At 33.3% G+C, this 21,907-nt stretch overlaps 1 protein-coding gene and 3 long non-coding RNA genes across 5 annotated transcripts; all 4 read right to left on the bottom strand.

Annotated features, from left to right (window-relative positions):
- Nucleotides 1-610: 610 nt before the first annotated feature.
- LOC112508493 (protein EIN4-like) lies at nucleotides 611-4,392 on the bottom strand. Of its 2 annotated transcripts, XM_025113124.1 has the most exons (3): nucleotides 4,351-4,392; nucleotides 2,238-4,243; nucleotides 768-1,316 (listed from the first exon to the last, which is right to left on the bottom strand). In XM_025113124.1, exons 2-3 carry the CDS (start codon nucleotides 3,981-3,983, stop codon nucleotides 768-770), a joined length of 2,295 nt encoding a protein of 764 aa, XP_024968892.1. In that variant the 5' UTR covers nucleotides 3,984-4,243; nucleotides 4,351-4,392. The 2 variants fall into 2 exon arrangements, with proteins under 2 accessions (XP_024968893.1, XP_024968892.1); XM_025113125.1 differs by lacking the exon at nucleotides 4,351-4,392 and having other exon boundaries at nucleotides 611-1,316; nucleotides 2,238-3,983.
- A 4,639-nt stretch (nucleotides 4,393-9,031) lies between these two features.
- On the bottom strand, nucleotides 9,032-10,112 carry LOC112510561. Its single transcript, XR_003068951.1, has 2 exons — nucleotides 9,985-10,112; nucleotides 9,032-9,230 (listed from the first exon to the last, which is right to left on the bottom strand). It is a non-coding gene; the product is annotated as an uncharacterized LOC112510561 (long non-coding RNA).
- A 4,940-nt stretch (nucleotides 10,113-15,052) lies between these two features.
- On the bottom strand, nucleotides 15,053-15,724 carry LOC112510483. The gene is made up of 2 exons (XR_003068941.1): nucleotides 15,627-15,724; nucleotides 15,053-15,280 (listed from the first exon to the last, which is right to left on the bottom strand). It is a non-coding gene; the product is annotated as an uncharacterized LOC112510483 (long non-coding RNA).
- A 5,372-nt stretch (nucleotides 15,725-21,096) lies between these two features.
- On the bottom strand, nucleotides 21,097-21,564 carry LOC112510500. The gene is made up of 2 exons (XR_003068944.1): nucleotides 21,443-21,564; nucleotides 21,097-21,301 (listed from the first exon to the last, which is right to left on the bottom strand). It is a non-coding gene; the product is annotated as an uncharacterized LOC112510500 (long non-coding RNA).
- Nucleotides 21,565-21,907: the final 343 nt, after the last annotated feature.

Here is a 21,907-nt window from a genome sequence, read left to right as displayed (position 1 = left end):
TTTTCTAATCTAAAGCCATGATAATAAGGAATGAACCTTATCATCTTCCATATATATCTCAATCATAATTAACGAATCATGATAATTGTCCATACAAATCTCAATTGTTTCCTAATATAATGGTTTGTAAGAAGTATATGGTTTGTATTTGAAACCACCCATATATACATACATATATATATATATATATACACACACACACACACAAAAACGAGTTATATAAATATGGATAATATATTGAAAATATATGTATATAAAGAGGGTACGGATGATGTAATTGTCTAATGTACATATTAATAAACACTCAACAACCATCTTAAATCAAAGAAATAAAAGAATATTAGATTCACCAAGTTAGGTTGGTATGAATAAAAGTAACTCAAGATCAATCCAATACCTACAATTTGAAGATTTTACAACTCGATTAGACATCGCGTTGTTTCGGATTAAGTTATTTCGCATTGGGTTAGTCGGGTTTTTAAACACAAACAAAAGAGACTAAAACAAACAATCCTTAATGAAGAAATAACGATACCACCTTCACGATCGGGATGTTTTCGTGCAAATACTAACTGTATTTTTTGTAAACACGACCGCAAAAACACGTGTTCGTAAATTTCTCGGTTCATTCTTACAAAATGCAGTATCGTTGTATTTTTATATTTGAGCAAATAAATCTATGTATTCATATCGCACCAATTCAAGAGCTTTTCGCATCAATGAGGTTGTATATAAACCCGAACAAATGTTAGTTTTTCGTATATCTACTAACTCGATAACCGTTCACCTGCTCGTTGTAAAACCGTTCTAAGTTCCTTCTCCAATCCCCGTAAAAGGACCGGTTTCCGAATCACTCCGTTCATCCCGACCTGCAAGCATCTCTCCCACACCTGTTCTTCGGCACTTGCCGTCAACGCGATGATCAACGGCCGATTACGGCTCCGAAACTTCCGAATCCTCGTGGCAACTTCGAACCCGTCCATTTCCGGCATGTGGAGATCCAAGATCACGAGATGGAAAGGGGTCATCGTGGGCCCGAGTGAGCTCAAGCATTCGAAGCCGGATGAGACGGTGGTGACGTGGCAACCGAGCTTCACGAGGAGTTTTTTCGTGACCATGCGGTTTACGCCATCATCATCGGCTAAAATGACTTGTATGCCCTTGAAGATGGAGTTTGAATTCGGTTGGTCAACAAAGTTTCCGAGGTCGAACAGTGGTCGTGTGAACGTTTGTTGGATGTGGAATCGGAGAACAAGACTCGCGCTTTGTATGTAGCCCTGAGAATTCGACGACATCCATATTTTCCCTTGCATCATCTACAAAACGTTTGACCAAATTTCAAGTTATCATAAACAAAACACGAAAAAACCAAACCAAACCAAACCGAACCAAACCGTACCGTGCAAAATTAACGTTGACCAATAGTCAAATGTCTAAAATACCCATCCAATAGAAAAAAGTACCTTTTGTGGTTTCGACGAATAGTCAAAATGTACCTTTAGTAGCTTTTGACCAATAGTCAAAAGTCTAAAGTACCCTTCTAATAGTCGGTCAGAGCTGCACCACCATGTAGCTCTGACACACAGGGACCGTAGGTCCCTTACACAATGATGATCAACATCTATGTGTTCGTTTCTCTCATGAAAAACACGATAGATGTTCGTTTCTCTCATGAAAAACACGATTCTTAGCTATGTGGATAGTAAACCGGTTATCAAAGTACCGTCCCGTTGGTTTTTGGATGCAACAAATTAAACTCATATGCACCAGACAACCAAACAAACTCAGTAAGTCCCAAATAGGGCCCGAACTCCAGGGGCATGATCACGGCTCTGACCTCTACCTCAAAGAGTAGATCAGTTGTTTTAGTAAGTTTATATGCACCAAAAATCACAAAAGATACGACAAAATTCACCAAAATCACAAAAGATACGACAAAATTCCAATTCTTGATCTCGATCTCGATAAATATACCCATGTAGCTCTAGAAAAGTCGTCAACAAATGTAACAAAAATATCTGAAAATCAAGAGTAAACTCGATCCGCGAACACCAAAATGAACTAAATCAGAAATGGAATAGCGAGAACCAATTGTTCATTAATTATTCATTATGAATATACCTAATTATTCATAATGAACATACCAAAATATGCCTCATAAATAACTAATGAATAGTTGGTTCTCACGTTTTCAACCTAGCATGGAATCAATATAAAAAAAAAGCAGTAATTCTAACCTGAACAATTTTTTTGCACATGCTGAAGCTCAAGCTGTCCTTAACTTCACTTGCATTTTGCCTCTTGAATCCCGAATGCATACTCGAAACCGCTAATTCCGATCGGGAGCCACTGTCACCGGTTCTGATGTCGAACTTTACGTTCACGAATTCATCAACCGATCCAGATCTGCCCGTTCCCCAAACTTTATCGTTCCTACCCTCATTTCCGTTCTCCAAACTAACACGAAATATCACCGGCCTCCCTTGTTCGCTAATATTCAACAAATGACCAACCATATGCAATAAAACCTGAAAAGTCCGCATTTCATCGCCCGTAACCATGTTCGGAATCGAATTCGGAACCTCCATCGTGAAACCGAACCCTTGATAGATACACAAACACTTTACTAAACAACAAGCTTCTTTAACCATTGAATGTAGCTGAAACGGCCTTATTTCTAATGGTAATCGGCCAGTATCTTTGGCCGATATCTCCATAACGTCGTTAATCAAAGTAGACAAAATGCTGCTCGTTTTGGCTATTGTGTCGACTATATTGCTCTGATTTTGGTTCGTTTTTTCGTCTTGAAGTATCGAAAGGAGGCCCATGATTGAGTGCATCGGTCGTCTCATTCCGTGGCTCATTACCTTTTGAAACGAGTTTCTCGCTTGGCTTGCCATCATCGCGTTTTCCTTTGCCTGTTGCAAGACGCGGTTTTGCTCGACGAGCTGTTCGCGCATCGATTGTGATTCTTCGAGAACGGCAGCGTGCGAAAGCGCGACCGCCACTTGATCGGCCACGACCTCCACGATTTGCATCTCGTCGAAGCTCCAATCTCGCTCACTATCGTTAGGAAGAACCAAAACCAATATCGCATAACAAGTGTCGACCAACTCAGGAGTCCCGCCTTTAAAATTCGAAACGTGAAGCATCGGCATCCGAATTGCCGCCACCGGACCCGATTCGGCTAACCCACCACGGCTTTGAACCGCAAGAACCGAATCCGATCTCAAAATCATCACCCCCTTCTTCTGCGTTATCGCTAAAACATCAGGATCGTTTTTGGGGATCGAAGGATGGTAAGCTGACAAATTTGGTCTTAACTCGTGGGTCAAATTCATTTCGGTTTTCTTCTCGTTTAGCATCCAAACAGCGCAATTCTGAAGAACCAAAGTGTTCGAAAGCTCGACTAAAGTGGTGTATAGAATCGTATGGCGATCTAACGATTTCCGAATCTCTTGAGTAAGCATTCGAACATGCCAACTGGCTTCTTTCTGTTTCTTCATGATCCCGACTTCTTGATCCAACTCCAACACATTCTGTTTCAAGAAAAGCTCCCGAACTTTGAATTTAAGCAGCAGCGGGATCAGGGTCAATAGCGTGATCGCGGTTGCACACGAGACTAAAGCCGTTAACAGTTTCGCAACGGTTAACGCCATCATCAACTGGAACGTTTGATTACCGTAGTACCCCCAACCGTTGATCAAATGAGTCAATCCACACAGAACTATGAATGCAATGAATTGAACAACAACCCATTTGAACGGCACATTCGAACAGCTCAGAAAATACAATAACTCGAGCGGGATTGAGAAATACGCGATCGCAATCAAGAAATCGCTCACTCGTTGGCTCTCGATGATATGTGCATTCCATGATCCTTCATCTTCACAGTGACAGTGAGCGAAATCGTTATCATTCGCTAACGAATGGCCGATAACCAAAGAAGCAATCAAGAACCCTAAAACTAATCTTCTCAACATTTTTGCAGCCCAGAGAGATCGAAACCCTCTTGATTATAAAGCTTCAATCAAGCAACAACAATGGCGAAAACCCCTAAACCCTAACTCTTAACCCTAATTCCAGAACTCCAAGATTCAACCCAATGAAAGATAACATCAAAAGAACCTAATAATCTTCAGATCTAACTAAAACCCATATCAAGAATCCACCAATCAAACCCCCAAAAAACATCAAGGAATCTTCTCTCTCGATTTCGAAATCTAAATTAGAGTTCCATACCCTGTTTCAATTCGTATTATAAAAAACAGAAATCACAAACGAAAAACTGTATAGAATCGATTTCTTACAGAAAGAATCGAACGAAAACTATGATCTGAAGCAACAAACCTCTCCAACTTGGATCAAAATCGACTGATTCGATAGCTTGTTAGTTCAGATTTCTCCAAAAAGCGTTGACCCCAAAACCCTTTTCTTGAAACCCACTTGAACTTAAAGTAAGCAACCACCAACTAGAAATTAAAAACAAACTAAAGAGAAGAACCCAGTTCGCAGAGACGAAAATCGAGCTCATTAAACCAAGAAACCTCCATTAATTCAATCAAATCGATGGATCAATCAGCCATGGAATTGGGAAGAAGAAGAAGAAGAAGAAAAGAGACAAAAGACTGCAACTTTCTTGTGATTCAACAGCTCTTTTTGAACTATTATCTATACAGAAACATATTATATTATTATATATGTATGTATATATATATATAATATATGTATATAATTAGAGATCAATCTTTAATCAAGATTGAATTGCTTTTCTGAAATAGAGAAGATGAAAAAAGCATGGAAATTAAACAAGAGCGATTTCTGATTTCTGGGGCCTACTACGATTACATGAAGAGAACCTAGACGGTATTTTCTTGTTCGCCCATTGGATTATATAATATTATATAATATATATATATATATATATATAATTATTATTAAAGACATTAAATTAACATCCCCACTGCTTTATTACATCTTCAAGATTTGTATTCATCGATAGCTTAACTTTAGATTTCATGTTCATAAGATTTTGATTTTTAAATAAATTATTTGATTCTCTTAACAGTTTCATTAAGAGGTAGGGGCTGTTTGGCAATTGCTGAATTATGTACAATGAAATTATGGCTCTTAATGGTTAAGGGAGATGCAAAATACTAAATCATTCAGAAGGTTTTAGAACCATTAAGAGGCAAACTTTTTTTTTGTCAAACAAGATTCACCTCTTAACGATTCAGATGTTGCCTCTTATTGGAACTATTAAGAGGTAAACAAACAACCCCGTAATCTTTGTATCGTTAAGAAATGAACCTTGTTTAATAAAAAAAAAGAGTCTGTGTATTAATGGTTTTAAAACCCTTTAATTGATTTTGTATCTTGGATCTTCCTTAACCATTCAGCACCTTAATTTTATTATAAATAATTACTAAACAATTATATTTCATTTTACATTGTATTGTAAGAGCCTCTTAATTATTTTACACCAGACCATTCAGCAATTGAACAAACAACCCCTAAGAATATGTACAAGTTTCGGGCTTTTTCAGGTTCATGGCCTTTAAAATTGTTTTTTGCGTGTGGAAAAAAAAATTCTATAAAACGAAGATTGTGGAGATTTTGGACAAAGACTTCTCCAAATTCGGAGACCTTCGTAAAAAAAAATGATTACTATGAGAGAGAAATAATTTATTTTATTATAGCATCACCAAAGATATTTTGAAATTAAGTGTTTAGCATAGATAAATACCGTTTTATTAAATTTATGAAATATTTTAATAATATAATCAGTATTGTAATATACAAAATTGCAGAAGTTATGGGGTTAGCTCACCTGTCAATAAGGTGTGAGCCCATTTCTCATATCATTGGTTTGAGTCCTGCAAGGCCACTAAGGATTTTCCTAACTGTTTCTTCAGGGCCACTGGGATTAGTCGAGGTGAACGTAAGATGGCGCAAACACCCATGGTAAACAATAAAGAAGTTGTTACAACTGAATGTAACTTTTTGGGGAGATTTTGAATTTTGATTCTTCAGTTTAGAGATCTGTTGGAGATACTCTAAGGTGACGTTTGTTTTTTTAAGAGGTGTTGAAATCTGAAATATGAATTAATAAGACTGTTTGTTTTTGTAAAGTGATAAACGTTTGAATTTGTTTAAATTGTCTATTTTACCCATTAAAAATTATCATATTGAATTTATAGATAAATATATATAATTTCAAATATTTATTCATCATCATTACGAAATGTATATCTAAATTATATAATTAATATCCATTTAAACAAAAATATGTGACACGTTTACATTCTATTAAAAATACATTAATTGAGAGAGGTGAGGATTGATTTGATAATGATCGATTGAGAGAAATGCTTGATTAAGGTTAATCGACTGAGAAACATCGTTGTTGGGGATTTGAAGAACAATAAGAGGCAAATAAGAGGTTGGTTTACCTCTTACCAGATAAAAGGAAAATAAGACATAAATGGCTCTAAAAAATCAGAACAAACAAACAGTCTGAATGGCTTTATTGTTTGCCGTATAAGCTTTATTTTCTTATATCAGAAGAAATCATGGTAAAACCAGCAAAAATGATCAACATAAAACAATCAGATGTTATCGAATTCCAACTTGTTTAAGACATTCTTTTCAATCAGTAATATTTTATTAATAAAAAAACCCGAGGCTTCGCTTTCCATTTCTTCCTTTTTATAATAAAACCTTTAATTAATCGATTTTTGACTCCAAACTTAATGACATAAAGTGACTTGACATGTCCACGAAATAATAATCGCCCTTTTGAAAACATCTATTGACATGTCGCTTTACTTGTCTCTTTTCCTACCATCGTAACCCATTTGGTTCCGAACAATATGAATTCATCACGTAGTTATTAATTAAAAGTTATAAAATACAGCGTAATTATTTCATAAATAGTTTGAATTTTCTCGGTTTTATTCAAAAATCGTTCATTCGTTATTGTTTAACGTCATGAATCGAATTAATAGTCATCACCCAACCACGTTGTTATGGATGATATCCTGCCACCTGTGTCCTTTTTCAGTGAAAAACAGAGAGATAAATGAACTGATGTATTTTTTGTATCTGCTATCGAAAAGTAACAGTGTAGCTTTTGTTGTTAGAAGGTAATCGGGGTCAGTTACGCCAAAAACACAGACAAATCTATAGATACAAAATATGAAATATATATACATAGACATGATCTCAGTTTTATTTTTGTATTTTTCTTCAATAACGATAAAAAACGAAGTTACAAGAAATAGGTCCACCATGGGCCCATTAAGAATTTGATACTACTATTGGGCCAAGCCTTCAAGTTTGGCAAATCATGAGTTGAGCCCATGGTTTGGCCCAAATTAACTTTAACACTTCTCTCTATTTTGAGTAAATTGCATGAAAAAGTAACGTACTTTAACTTGATTCATATTTTTGGTTACGTGCTTTCAAAACTTCCATTTTGGTATCTAAGATATAAAGTTTTAAACATTTAAGTACCCGGGTAACCGGTTGAAAACTAAATTTAGATAAAAAAAAGACTAATTTTAGATTCAAAAGAATTCATGTCACTAATCACGTCAACAAATAATACTGAGTTGGATACCATATCACTCGCCACATCAGCATGATAACCGGTAATGCTTCAACCGGTTACCCGAGTACTTAAATGTTTAAAATTTTACATCTTAAGTACCAACATAGAAGTTTTGGAAGTACGTTACTCAAAATATGAATTAAGTTAAAGTATGTTACCAAAACAAGATTCAAGTTAAAGTACGTTACTTTTTTATTCAATTTGTCCCTCTATTTCATATAAAGATGTGTAATTATTTATAAATTCAGTAAGTCGTTTATAAATCAATTTTCATGTGTTGTTTTATATATGAAACAATATGTATAATCATGTAATTTTTATATAATGCTCTTTCATATGTGAAACATTCAAAATTGTTTTGTACATGAAAAAACAGTCATCAAATCAACGAGCTTTTTTGCCTAGCGGTATTTGAGCCTTTGACCTCCTAGAAGGTCAAGGGTTCAACTTTCACCAAATATGAGAAGAGTGTGTGAGTTTAACTGTTGCATTTCGTATATAAATATCATGTACTTAAAGAAAAACAGTCATGAACGTTTCACATATGAAACAACACTGTCTAAATATTGTATTTTTTTAATCAAGACTTTTTCAATAAGCTTAAAAAAAACAACAGTTTATGACGTTACAATCCATGACCAATTCACTGATTTAAACCATATGTTGCAATGTTAGTCTAAAACAATGATGTAATTAAGAGTGAACAAAACCTGCATTATAAGTTAAGATTGTAGGGTTGGGTTCACGTGAGAAAAAGTTGTTTTTGTGAGACACGTTTTTTACACTTGAAATTTTACAACAAAATGTTGTGAAGGTAAAAAAAAAGTCGAATCTTCACTGTGAAGGTTATTTTCACAATGTTTTGATGTGAAGTTTCAATTGTAAAATGAAGCAACCCATAATCTATGCTATATTATAAAGCATTTGACATAAACTCTTAAAAATCCATTTTTTATGCATAAAGTACTGTTTATTAATGCATATTACTTAAACTCAAGATTACAAGTAGATTGTGCGTTAGTACAATTTATTAAAGCTTCATATCTGAATTCGTGTAACTAACTGCAGATAAACATAATCAAATACAGGATAAACATCTCATTTTAAATATAAAAAATCTAAAATATAATTAGAATAATCATTGAGCTCTAACAGAATACTTAATTATTATTTTTATAAAATGTTATATTATTAAACCAAAAATAAATTATTTCATTATTAAACTTAAATTAAATTATAATAAAAAAATAAATTAATGAAATTACATAAAAAAATGAGAACTTTTAAATAGTTGATTTGATATTAACATTGATATTTTTTTTTTAATTTTTTATGATATCTTCAAATTTATATTTTATTCAAAAATAAAATTATTATTGATTTCTTTAAACACATAAAATCGTATTATAACATCGACAGAGACAACTTATAAAAATAGAATATTAAAATCGAGATGTGTCTCACTGCATTGTGCGAATATGATGTCTGAATGCATATGTAGATATATAAAAAAAGCCATTAAGCCAAAATCATATGGTCTGTAGGAGATGACGATGGTTCCAACATTGCCAACAACCGCGTCCACCAGCTTTTGAGGCTTCCATTGGATCTCGATCTTCTGCATATATGGTTAACACACAAATAAATCTATATACATCCAAAAACAACAACACACATCTACACACATATACGTATACACACACACACACACATATATATATATATATATATATATATATATAGGTGGAGGTTCAAACGATAACACCTCCATTTTACGAGAACGTAAGAACACTCTTATCACATGTGATAATACGCGTGAAAGGTCCATGTGATGTGCAGACGACGTGTTCTACGACTTAGGCCGCACCACAGGTTGTCCGCGTCTATGATTTAGCATCACATGTGATGGATTATAGTATCATATCAGCAACACTCTTATCACATGTGAGGGAGCTTAGTGGTGTAAGAGCGACTTGGCCTGCAATTAGGATCGCATCGGAAATCGGCCGCGTCTCTGATTTAGTATCACATGTGTATCATATGTGATGAAATAATAGTATCACATGTGATTGTCTATAGTAAAAAATCGTTCTTGTAAAATGAAGATGTTATCGTTTGAACTTTTCCCCACACACACATATATATATATATATATATATGTATGTATATATGTATGTATTTATATATGGGTTGGATTTACGTGAGACCACTTTTTTACACTTATAAAAAAAGTCAAACCTTCACAGCAAAACCACTGTAAAGATTACCTTTACAGAGTTTTTTTGTGAAGTTTCAAATGTAAATAAATGGTCTTACGAAAAGAGGTTGGTCTCACGTGATCTCAAGCCATGTATGTGAGTGATGGATGATACCTTTTGGTTGGTAAGTTTGGGATTGGGGGTGTGTAGGGGTTTGAAAGATTGGTGGTGGTGAAGAAAGGAGGATGATGAGTGTAAAGAGAAGAAGGAAGAAGGAAGTAAAAGTATTGAACTTCATTTTGGACAAGTGTTTTTTTGATGTTGGTTTCATTTCATTTATATACAACTCATCAAATCAAATAAATAACTATTTAATTAAAAATTCATATATTTTAAGATTGAAATGTTCAAATGTAAGAATATTTTACAAGTATATTTAATTAAGTGGTTTATATGATTTATGTGACTTTAGCTACTATTTGCCATTATTTGTGGGCCAGGTTGTCCATTCACCCTCAGCTATCACATGTAAATAACACGTGACTTGACCATTTTCTTGTTGTCTTTATTTTGATATTGTTCTCGTTTGAACCTCTTTATATATAGTGAGGTTCAAACGAGAGAACAACGGTATCACATATGATATGAATGTTTTCGTGTTTTTGTAAAATGATAATGTTCTTATTTGAACCTTCCCATATATGTATGTATATATATATATGTGTGTGTGTGTATGTATATATATATATATATATAGAGAGAGAGAGAGAGAGAGAGAGAGTGTGTGTGTGTGTCAGAGAGAGGTCGTTTCAAATAAGAATGTTAAATATCATGAGAAGGTAAAGAAATAAGCTTCATATGTGAATCATCGAAGAAATCCGAAAAAATCTATATGAAAATGCGTATGTGAACCGATGTTATAGATTATTCATATGGATTCACATATGCATCTTCAAATGAATTTTTCTATGATTTACATATGAATTTTCTCCTAAACTTCTTTTTTACCTTCCAATGATATTTAAATTTCTTTATTTGAACCTCTTATGCTTACACACACACACACATATATATATAGAGAGAAAGAGAGAGAGACTTGAGATCACGTGAGACCAGCCTGTTTTCGTGAGATCCGTGAGACTACTTTTTTACACTAGAAACTTCACAGCAAAACGCTGCAAAACTTATATTGCACGAGGGAATTTAAACCAAGTCTTTAGGATTTTCCTTGATTTCAAGGGTAATAAGCTACAAAGTATTATGCATATATACCATTTTAAAATAATAAATCAAAAAACCAATACAAAATTATTAACTTAATTATTAAAATATAAAATGGCTTTAAAAAAGGAATTTGTTGGCATCTAAACATCTTTGATGAAAATTTGATAACTTTTATTTTAATAAATTTTATAAATGAGAAGGGAAATATTCAAAATGAGGTTGGTGGGTACATTTTCAGTCATAACCTTGACTATTGACCATATATATATATATATATATATATATATATATATATATAATATGTATATTCATTATCATTACTTGGTTCTTACGGTTTATAAAATATGCGAGTTTTGGTGAAATGATGAAAATATGGGCTTTTGTTTATCGATTTTAATGACCATTGGTCTGTTACCGGAACTATAAAAAATTCATACGACTTATTAGGACAAAAATAGTCCTAAGTTTTAGAAAGTTTTATAAAGTCCATATATTGTATTATATTGTAATATCCATTGTATTTGGGTTCAGGCTTATGGGCTTAACTTGTAAATGTCACATATAAACAGGGATGGGGTTTAGACTAGATGTTAATCTTTCTAATTCATTCTATTATTTCTGTAAACATCAACGAGAGTCGTTTGAGAGAATTGAGAGACTGTAACTTTATTTCTTTCTAATAAAAGAAATATGGCTGGTTTCTTATCTTGTTGTTCATCTCTCAATTCTAAACATGAATTGATTCTTGATTTGTTGTTGATCTGGGATTTACATTTGGTATCAGAGCAGAATCGGATTATCATTTTCGATACGATCAATCAATTCAGCAGCATATTTAAGAATTCAATTATGTTTTTGGATGAAACAGTACACGCATCCTTATTCAACTTATGTTTGACAGTTTATGCTTAATTGGATCATAATTCACATTGACTCTCACTGTTTTGATTAAATTGATGCTAAAAGATTACCATTTAGGGGAATTCTAATGTTTTTGGATCATTAATTTTGTGGCTAATTGATTAATTTTGGTGATGTTGATTGATCTAAGTCGAACTGAGCTATTCTGGAAATACAACTTTCCTCATTGCAGGATGAATATATTCATTGAGCGATGAAGTGGTGCTCATCGCCCAAGGAAGGTGTGAAGAAATGAGCATTAAGTATGCTCATCGGGCAGATTTATATTTTTGGTAATAAAGGTTTGAGCGATATCTAAGGACTTGGATAAAAGTTTACTAAGTTTTGAGCGATAATTCATGCTCATCACTCAAGCTTGTCCGGAGATTATGTTTAAATTCCAAGTCTTGTCCGATAATGTTGAATCCGCTCACAGAGGTGTCCGATGAAGGGCCCTCATCGCTCAACTAACCAAGTGATGAAGTCTTGGTGAGCGATAACCTTGTTACTTTGTGCGATATAGTGTTGTCCGGAGAGCTTCTTATCGCTTAAAGCTTCAAGTGATGACACCCTATCCTTGTGCGATGAAGTTGAAAACGATAACCCTTTTCATCACCTAAGTGGTGAGCGATGACTCTGCGTCATCGCTCAAGGCGTGAGAGATGATGATGGGTCTCCGCCTAAGGCATGTGCGATGAAACAATCCTTCTTATGCTTATCGCTCATCACATAAGAGCACTTATCCGATTTGACTCTTGTGTTTAATATGTGTGCTTAATGGATGTCTTAGACCTATTTTCATAAGCCTAATGATTAAGGTGATGCTTTTACCTTTTTGCCCTTAAGAGCATCATATATCAATTTCTGGTCAACAATGATTTTTAAAGTCAAAGTTTGAATTTTGGTCAACCAATTGAGATTTGAAGATTAAAGACGAATTTGAAATGTTTTCAGAACAATACTGATTAGTTTCAGTATTTTAATGGACTAGCTGGAGTTTGAGGATTTGCAATCATTTTTCTGGATTTTTCTATAAGAGGCTAGAACATTGAGTGCCTTCACTCAATTTTTTGACCTGATCAATCAGAGGTCTTGATTCTTGAAGGTATGCAATCAGTGTTCTGGAGGTTCTGAAAATAATCAGATTTTTTAGTGTTCTCAGTCATGCTTCTAACCTGATCAATTAGAGGTTCGATAGTTTACAATCATTATTCTGGTGCTTTGGTTTTGATCTTAGAATTTTGAGTGCCTTTAATCATTTTTTTGGCTGGGAATTTTGGATCTGATTCTGATTATTCAGTTTTTTGGAAGATATAAGGAAATCGACTTATCTATCTGGTTTGACTTGCTGTTCTTGAAGCTGTATGCATTCTGTTAATTCTTCTCTTCGGTTTTACAATGTTAAAGGTGTTTGCTTTGGTTCTTCAAGCAAATGTTGATTACCCATTATGAGCTTGCCAAGTTTAAGTTCTTAAGCTGAATGCCTATTCAACTCGTGGTTCATTGAAAGATTCTTTGCCATTAGACTGGTTGCACTGGATGTCACGACACTCGCAAATTTATCTATCCCAAAGTTGGATGAATCTATAGCTAACGGATTGGCGATGATTCTACGGTTCAAGGTTGTGTTGAGTCATCTACAGTTTAGTTGTACTTTGTGCAATTGGTGGTGCTTAACTCATTTGATATTATCTTAAAGTTTAAACTTAAAGAGTAAGAATTATCTTCGGGGGGAGCTTGAAGATTTTTTATCAAATGTCGGGCACACCAAAGTTTTCTCAAAGAAAGCAGGGGGGGGAAGACTTGAAGCTTTCAAGAGGTACTTGCTTTATAAAACCCTGGAGGTAGATTGTTAGGACAAAAATTGTCCCAAGTTTTAGAAAGTTTTATAAAGTCCTTTTATTTTATTGTATTGTAATATCCATTGTATTTGAGTTAAGGGCTTATGGGCTTAACTTGTAAATGTNTCTTAAAGTTTAAACTTAAAGAGTAAGAATTATCTTCGGGGGGAGCTTGAAGATTTTTTATCAAATGTCGGGCACACCAAAGTTTTCTCAAAGAAAGCAGGGGGGGGGGGTGAAGACTTGAAGCTTTCAAGAGGTGCTTCTTTATAACACTTTGGGGAGAGATTGTTAGGACAAAAATAGTCCTAAGTTTTAGAAAGTTTTATAAAGTCCTTTTATTTTATTGTATTGTAATATCCATTGTATTTGAGTTAAGGGCTTATGGGCTTAACTTGTAAATGTCACCTATAAATAGGGACATGGGGCTTAGACTAGATGTTAATCTTTCTAATTCATTCTATTCATTCTGTAATCATCAATGAGAGTCGTTTGAGAGAATTGAGAGTTTGTAACTTTATTGTTTTTTTATAAAAGAAATTTGGCCAGTTTTTTTCTTGTTCTTCATCTCTCAATTCTAAACATAAATTGATTCTTGATTTGTAGTTGATCTGTGATTCACACGACTGAATATTGTATAGGTACGCAAAGGTTCGTGAGGTAAAGGTGGATTTTGATGAAAAAAGTTGAAAGTCCATACTTTTTTTTTATTAACCTGGATATCCAACCCGCCATGCGAGCCGACTAATCTCAGGACGACCACCTGCTTTGCAGATAGCCCGGAGTCACCGCATTTGAACCTCCGTGGCCACAAGGGGATTTTTATTCCTCCTTGGATTTGAACCTGGGACCTCCTGGTATTTTTTACCTTTGGAACCAAGTTCAAACCAATCAGGCACCACCCTTGTGGTTGAAAGTCCATACTTTTTGAGTCATCACATGAAGATGAAGGGCCGCGTTGCGTTAGTCATTAGATAAAGAAACAACTAATATAAAAACTTAAAAGTGTTCTCACATTCTCACAAAAGACTTGTTCTCACCTCATCACAACTATGTATGAATAGGTGAAAGATATGTGAGAAAGAGAGTTGACCTTTGATCACCTATAATAGATGAGACTGTATCTTATCTTTTTCATTTTATTATGACACTGGACGTATATATTTATTCTTGATTTTCAGTAATGCATTAAAAACCAGTTCTATTTTTCGTATCAACCTAATATATGTATTTAATGTATACTAAACTCACGATCTAACATAACACTGATCCTACATGTATGAAATCGTGCTTCAAATTCCCTGAACGATATCGATCGATATGATGATTACATAATTTATAATGGATTACATACAGTAACAATAATAACCAGTATTTCATGATTTATTGATGCTAACATAGCTATGTATATAAATCAATTGAATCATATGGTATGTAAGGAGATGACCATCATAGTTTTTTCCAACATTTCCAACAACCACCCCATTCAACTTTGCCTTCTCCTTCTGCATGTATAAACACATAAAAGATCATATGTATGTATCTATTTATCGATATATATAGCAAGCAAATTGATACTTATAAATCAACAGTATATCCCAACTGGAAGTAAGATCTAAGAAGGCAAGATTTACACGTGCTTTTCAAAGAGTGAAGTTGTTTTTTGTAAAAGAAACCCTTCGACTTGTAAAAGATGTGTGAAAGACAAAAAATCAGGTACACTTACGTTTAGAAAAGATAGATATAACTCCATAAGTAAGCAAAATCAATACAAAAAAGGCTAATACATACATATATATATATATATATATATATATATATATATATGACTTTGTGAGTGATCTAAAATACCTTTTGGTTTAGAAGGTTGGGATTGGGAAGAGGAAATGAGAACAAATGCAAATACAAGAGCCAAGAACAAAGCAAGACCATTGAACTTCATCTTCTAAACCATTGAAAGTGTTGATATTGAGCTTTCATATATATATATATATATATATATATATATATATATAATATGTATATATATATATATAATATGTATATATATGAATGATAGGGAAATAAGTTGATCCCATATATATAATATGTATATACATATATCTATATATATATATATATATATATATATATGAATGATAGGGAAATAAGTTGATTATATATATATATATATATATAGGGTTTGTTTCAATTGAGACCAGACCAGTCTGTTTCCGTGAGACCATTTTTTTTCATTTGAAACTTAACAACAAAAAGTCATAAAAGTAAAAGGAAAAGTCCAACCTTCACAGCAAAAACACTGTAAACGTTTTGCTGTGAAATTTCAAGTGTAAAAAAATGGTATCATGGGTTTCACGAAAATAGACTGGTCTCACGTGATCCCAAGTCTCTCTCTATATATATGTGTGTGAATGATAGGGAAATAAGTTGATTCTAGTTCCTACCATATATTACTTTGAAATTTTCAAATCCAAAAAATATTCGATTTAAGATGACATTATCAACATTTTGAAAGGCGTCGAAATTTGAAAAAAAAAAAGATACAGATACGAAAATAATAGGTGCACATGGGTATATCGTATTTGAGAGCATTAAATAGTCCGACCCAACTACTTCAGCTTACAAAAATGTCAACTTATTTTAAACTTCTTACGATTTTTAATCTGATTCTCATTGGATTGGATTAGTTCGAGTTGCGTTGATTGGGACGAACATATTTTTATTAAAAAAACATAATAAAATATTAATTTTTATTTTTAAAAAAAAGACTACAATCATCCCTACTCCCTAATACATAAAAGAAAAACTTTTATAAGGACCATGATATTATAGGACTTTTGGTCTAGCGGTATTGTAGCATTTGACCTTCTAAGAAGTCAATGTTTCAAACCTCATCAAATATGAGGAGAGTGTGTAAGTTTATTTGTCGCATTTGAAAAACATGCAACGATTACAAAGGATAATGGCGGACTTTTCTTAAGTCAACCCCAAATTTGTGATTATTATGTTGAAAACACATGTTTTTAATAATACAAAACATGTTTATAGTTGGAGATGGAAACGGGGTGGGAAATGCATTCCTGAAATCCCGACACCGACCCTATTTTATGTCTTATGTCCCCGAATTAGCCCTATCTAATCCTTGACGGGTTTGGGGGAGAATCCTTGACGTTATTGAGAACTTGTTGGATGCATGTTTAGGAAAAATTAATTCGGTATTTTAAAAACATAAAATGACATAATGAATCACTTATTCACATGTAATCATAATTCATGACATATTTAAAAGTATAAAATTATCAAGCAATAGAATGAATGGGCTCCAAAGGTAAAAGTGTCTGGAGTTCCCAAGTTCAAATCTAAAGAGGAATAAAAATCTCTTTGTGGCCATGGAGGTTCAAATGCGGTGACTCCGGGCTACCTACAAAGCAAAGCAAGTGGTCGTACTGGAATTAGTCGACTCGCATAGTGAGTTGGATATTCAGGTTAATAAAATTATATATATATATATATATATATATATATACATATATCGGGTATTATTAAGGGTGGGTAGTACCATCTCCGAACCCGCTTCGGGTATGAAAAACAATACTCATCCCCGCCCTATTACCTGATAAGTCGGGGAATCCCTGGGTCGTTAGGATGTGTTTGGTACACTGGACATGACTGAACATGGATCAATGTTTCATGTTTAACATGACTTTTTTTAAATTAACCTGGATATCCAACCCGCTATGCGAGCCGACTAATCCCAGGGCAGCCACCTAGATATTCATGTTTGACATGACTTTTATGTGAAACAGACAGAAACAAAGTGGAATAGTCGTGTTCTACCCCCACCTAATGAAACAAGTTGAAACAAACTTATGTTTTACTGATATAACATCAAACTAAAACCTCATTCTCTTCTAAAACATCAAATACGTTTTCTTTTTTACATTTTATTCATTCTTTAAATTTTATTTATTGTATTTTATGTTCCTTAAACTTTCACATTACTATCATCGATATATTATAATTATACAGATCATATATTTTGATTAATTTATGTAATCTATTAAATATTAATAATAAACAAATATAGAAAATGTGTAAAATAAAAACTGGAAACTACAAAAACCTTTACTTTGGTGTCATTTTAATTGCCATAACGAAAACTTTATAATGTTGTATTTTATTACAATTAGTAAATTACATAAGTAATCAAATATATATATATATATATATATAATAATATATAAACAACTCGTTAGGGTAAATTGGTTATTTTATCTTTTAAATTTTGTCCATCTATGTCTTATCAAACGTTGAACAACTGTCATGTTCTATTCATTTTAGTCTCTTAGACTATTCTATCCTGTTTGAATTCTAAAAACAACCTTAATGACGGCAACCACTGGTAAAAATTTCGTCACTATCTATAACTAAAGTTCCGAGCTTTTGTTTCACTATCTTGTAAAGTAACCGATCGAAACTATCACAACGGCAAAAACGTAAAAAATAATTTCATTAAAAAAATATAAAAAATAAAATAAAAGCAATAGTTATAATTACTTTGTTTAGACTTAGGATCATGTGAGATCAAAGTTTTTTCGTGAGACTCATAAGACCAATTATTAACCATTGGATTAGATCTATAATCTGAATATTCATAATCACAAAATTGTCACGAGACTTCTCAATAATCACAAAATTGTCACCGTGCAACTTTAGACCATTAGATCATTAACTTAGAGATTTGATCAATGAATATAAATTGGTCTTATGGGTCTCACGAAAAACCTTTAGTTTCACGTGAACCCAACCCTACTTGTTTATGTACAAATATTTGTAATTGTAGATTTATTCAAATATAAATTTAGATTTTTTTAATAAAAAAATTCCATCTTACGCGTAAATGAGAAGGAAAAAATCAAATGAGGTCGTGGTGTTAAATTATGTAATATCAAATAAGGTTGGTGAGTTCATTTTCAGCCACCGTCTTATCATATATAGAGGCAGAGATTTGGGATCATGTGAGATCAGTCTGTTTTCTTGAGATTCGTGAGACAATTTTTTTACACTTTAAATTTTACAGCAAAACATTGTGAAAATAACTTTCACAGTGTTTTTGCTGTGAAGGTTCGACTTTTTTACCTTCACAGGGTTTTGCTGTGAAATTTCAAGTGGAAAAAGTGTCTTACGGGTCTCATGAAAACATAATGGTCTCACATGAACCCAACCCCATAAGCAGATATATAATATAAATTGAGGCAAAACAAATTAGATTACAAAAACAATCGCTTTGTTATCTTTAATTTGACATCAATTTTGATATATATTTCCATCTGTTTTTTCATGGTTCTCAGTTTCTTTTCGTTTTCAAGGTTTTTTCTGGATTCTTTCTCTATACATATATAAATCTATAAATTGAGTGAGGTTTAAATACAGATATATAATACAAATTAAAATAATTTTAATTGTCCATCTAGCCTAATCAGTATTTAGTTTTATACATATTTCGATTGTTTAGTGATCTAAAACAACGATTACAATAAATGAACTCTATTATCTTTTATAAATATCTTGATCATAATGAATGAAAACCACAAGAGTGGTGCCTGATTGGTTTGAGCTTGGCTCCAAAGGTCAACAATACTAGGAGGTCCTAGGTTCAAATCCAAGGAGGATTACAAATCCCCTTGTGGCTACAAAGGTTCAAATACGATGACTCTGGGCTATCTGCAAAACATGTAGTCGTCCTAGGATTAGTCGGCTCACATAACGGGTTGAATATCCAAGTTAATAAAAAAGAATGAATGAATCTGATTTTCCATCCATGTGGTACGAGTTGTTACAGTTTTCATTTGAACCATCTTGTGAGACCACTTTGAAGCCCATGGATGAATTGATATCTCTAAGCCTAAAACGCAAGCCGGCTAATCTCAGGGCGGCCATCTGCTTTATGGGTAGCCTGAAGTCGCCGTATTTGAACCTCGGTGGACATAAGTAGATTTTTATTACTCCTTGAATTTGAACCTGTGATCTCCAGACACTTTTGATCTTCAAAGACCAAGCTCAAACCAATCAGGCATCACTCATGTTGTTAAAAAAAAAGCCTAGTTTTTGTATAATATTTAATTATAATAAATATTTTCGAATAAAAATTACGAGTTATCTATCTTAATTTAAAACTAAAGCTCTAAAAATTAGGTTAATCAAATCCCTTGATTCTTTGAATCAAATTAATCAAACGAATATCGGTTGACGTTTGTTTTCTATTTACTAAATCTACATGAAACATGTTGCTAATTCATCCAAAAAGTTGAAGTCGGACTCTTAAAATAATATCTAAAATTCGTAATAAATTCATCGACCACTCAACCAAAAACTGCTAATTTAATAATATCATAACTGTTCAAAAGAAAACATAAATATCTTTCATATTGTTTTTGCTGTAAAGTTTCAAGTGTAAAAATGTTGTCTTATGAAAACATTTTTTTTATTAACATGGATATACAACCTCCTATGCGAGCCAACTAATCTCAGGGCGATCACCCGATTTGTGGATGGTCCGAAGTCATCGCATTTGAACCTCCATGGTCACAAGGGGATTTTTTTATTCCTCCTTTAATTTAAACATGAGACCTGCAGACACTTTTGATCTTTAGAGCCCAAGCTTAATTAACCAATCAGACACCACCCTTGTGGTTAACAATAACATCTCTTACATAGGTAAACAAAAAAATCAACATGCATGTCCTTGCATATGCACATGTATGTATGAATTATAAAATTTGTAATTGAATCACTCAAATACATTTTAAAATATGTTTTATTATAATTAACGGTCATACAACAGCTATATTAAAAAAAACGGCTACTTTTTAGCCGGGCCGGTCCCTCGAAACCCTCCAAAACCATAACCAATCCCGGTCGCTAGTCCTATAACTGGTTCTTACCGATCACGGATCAGGCCGGTCCTTTGCCGGTCTCGAGCCGGTTTGGCCATCACTTGTACATGTAGGGTCATATCCCCTACGATTTTTTATCTTTTAGGTAGATAAAACTTAGTCAACTATATTAAGGATTTATTTTTTCCACTTCTGCTTAATTACAGTCACCCCAGTTAAAAGACATGTGTTCTACTACTGGTGTCGACCCCATCAACCATTTTCAGTCGATTAATCATTTGTTATTCATATACTGATGTACTCGTGATAATTTAACTTAGATTATTAATTGTTGTTTAACTTGGAGTTACTTATTGTTAAATAACAAAATAGTTTTAATTTTGGCATGATAATAATCTTCAGTATTTTATAATTCATTAACTGACGTGAAATACGAGAATTATTTAATCATATATTTTATATAATCGTGAGTACATTTGTAGCATAACAACATACATCGATTGACCCGTCTGTAAAGCTTAGATTATCAGAGACGACGACCACGCTTTGGTGGCCAACAAGGCCAACAACCACAACAACCGGCTGCTTTGTCTGGTTGAACTGCTTTCTCTGCTTTAACCACATCGTCACCTGCATACATACACAAAAGAAATTAACATGCTTGTTTGTGCATATACATATACATACATATATATATATATGTATATATATATATGTGTGTGTATATATATATATATATATATATGTTTGTATGCATCGTGATCGGTTTACCTTTTGGTTTCTCGTTTTGCGATTGGAAGGTTGTATCGAGTGTTCTTCCTGCAGATGTAATGAGGACAAATGCAAAGAGAATGACCAAGAAGAGAAAGAGACGATTGGACTTCATTTTGTGAAAGTATGGTTTGATATATACAATATGCTCGATTTATATAGCGATACATGTGAAGTGGTGACCCCATCAATCATTTCTAGGCAATAATGTATTCTTTTTGAAGTATATAATATAATTTATATACGGTAAATACAATAAATAAACTCACACACCCTCGTCACTATTGGTGAGGTTTGAACCCCTAACCTCCTACAAGGCAAGAGGCTTAGATACCGCTAGACCAATGGCTCTTTGGTTACACCAGGACCGATTCAGATTGTTATTGTTTCAGCCCAAGATCGATTTGGACCCAACCAAATCTTACAAATAAGAACCTTACAAATTCAAATATTTGGCATGCTTAC

The sequence above is a fragment of the Cynara cardunculus genome, assembly GCF_001531365.2.
Source record: "Cynara cardunculus var. scolymus isolate 2C chromosome LG 3, CcrdV1, whole genome shotgun sequence".
NCBI classification, from domain to species: Eukaryota; Viridiplantae; Streptophyta; class Magnoliopsida; order Asterales; family Asteraceae; genus Cynara; species Cynara cardunculus.
This window is presented reverse-complemented; position numbering and strand designations above follow the sequence as displayed.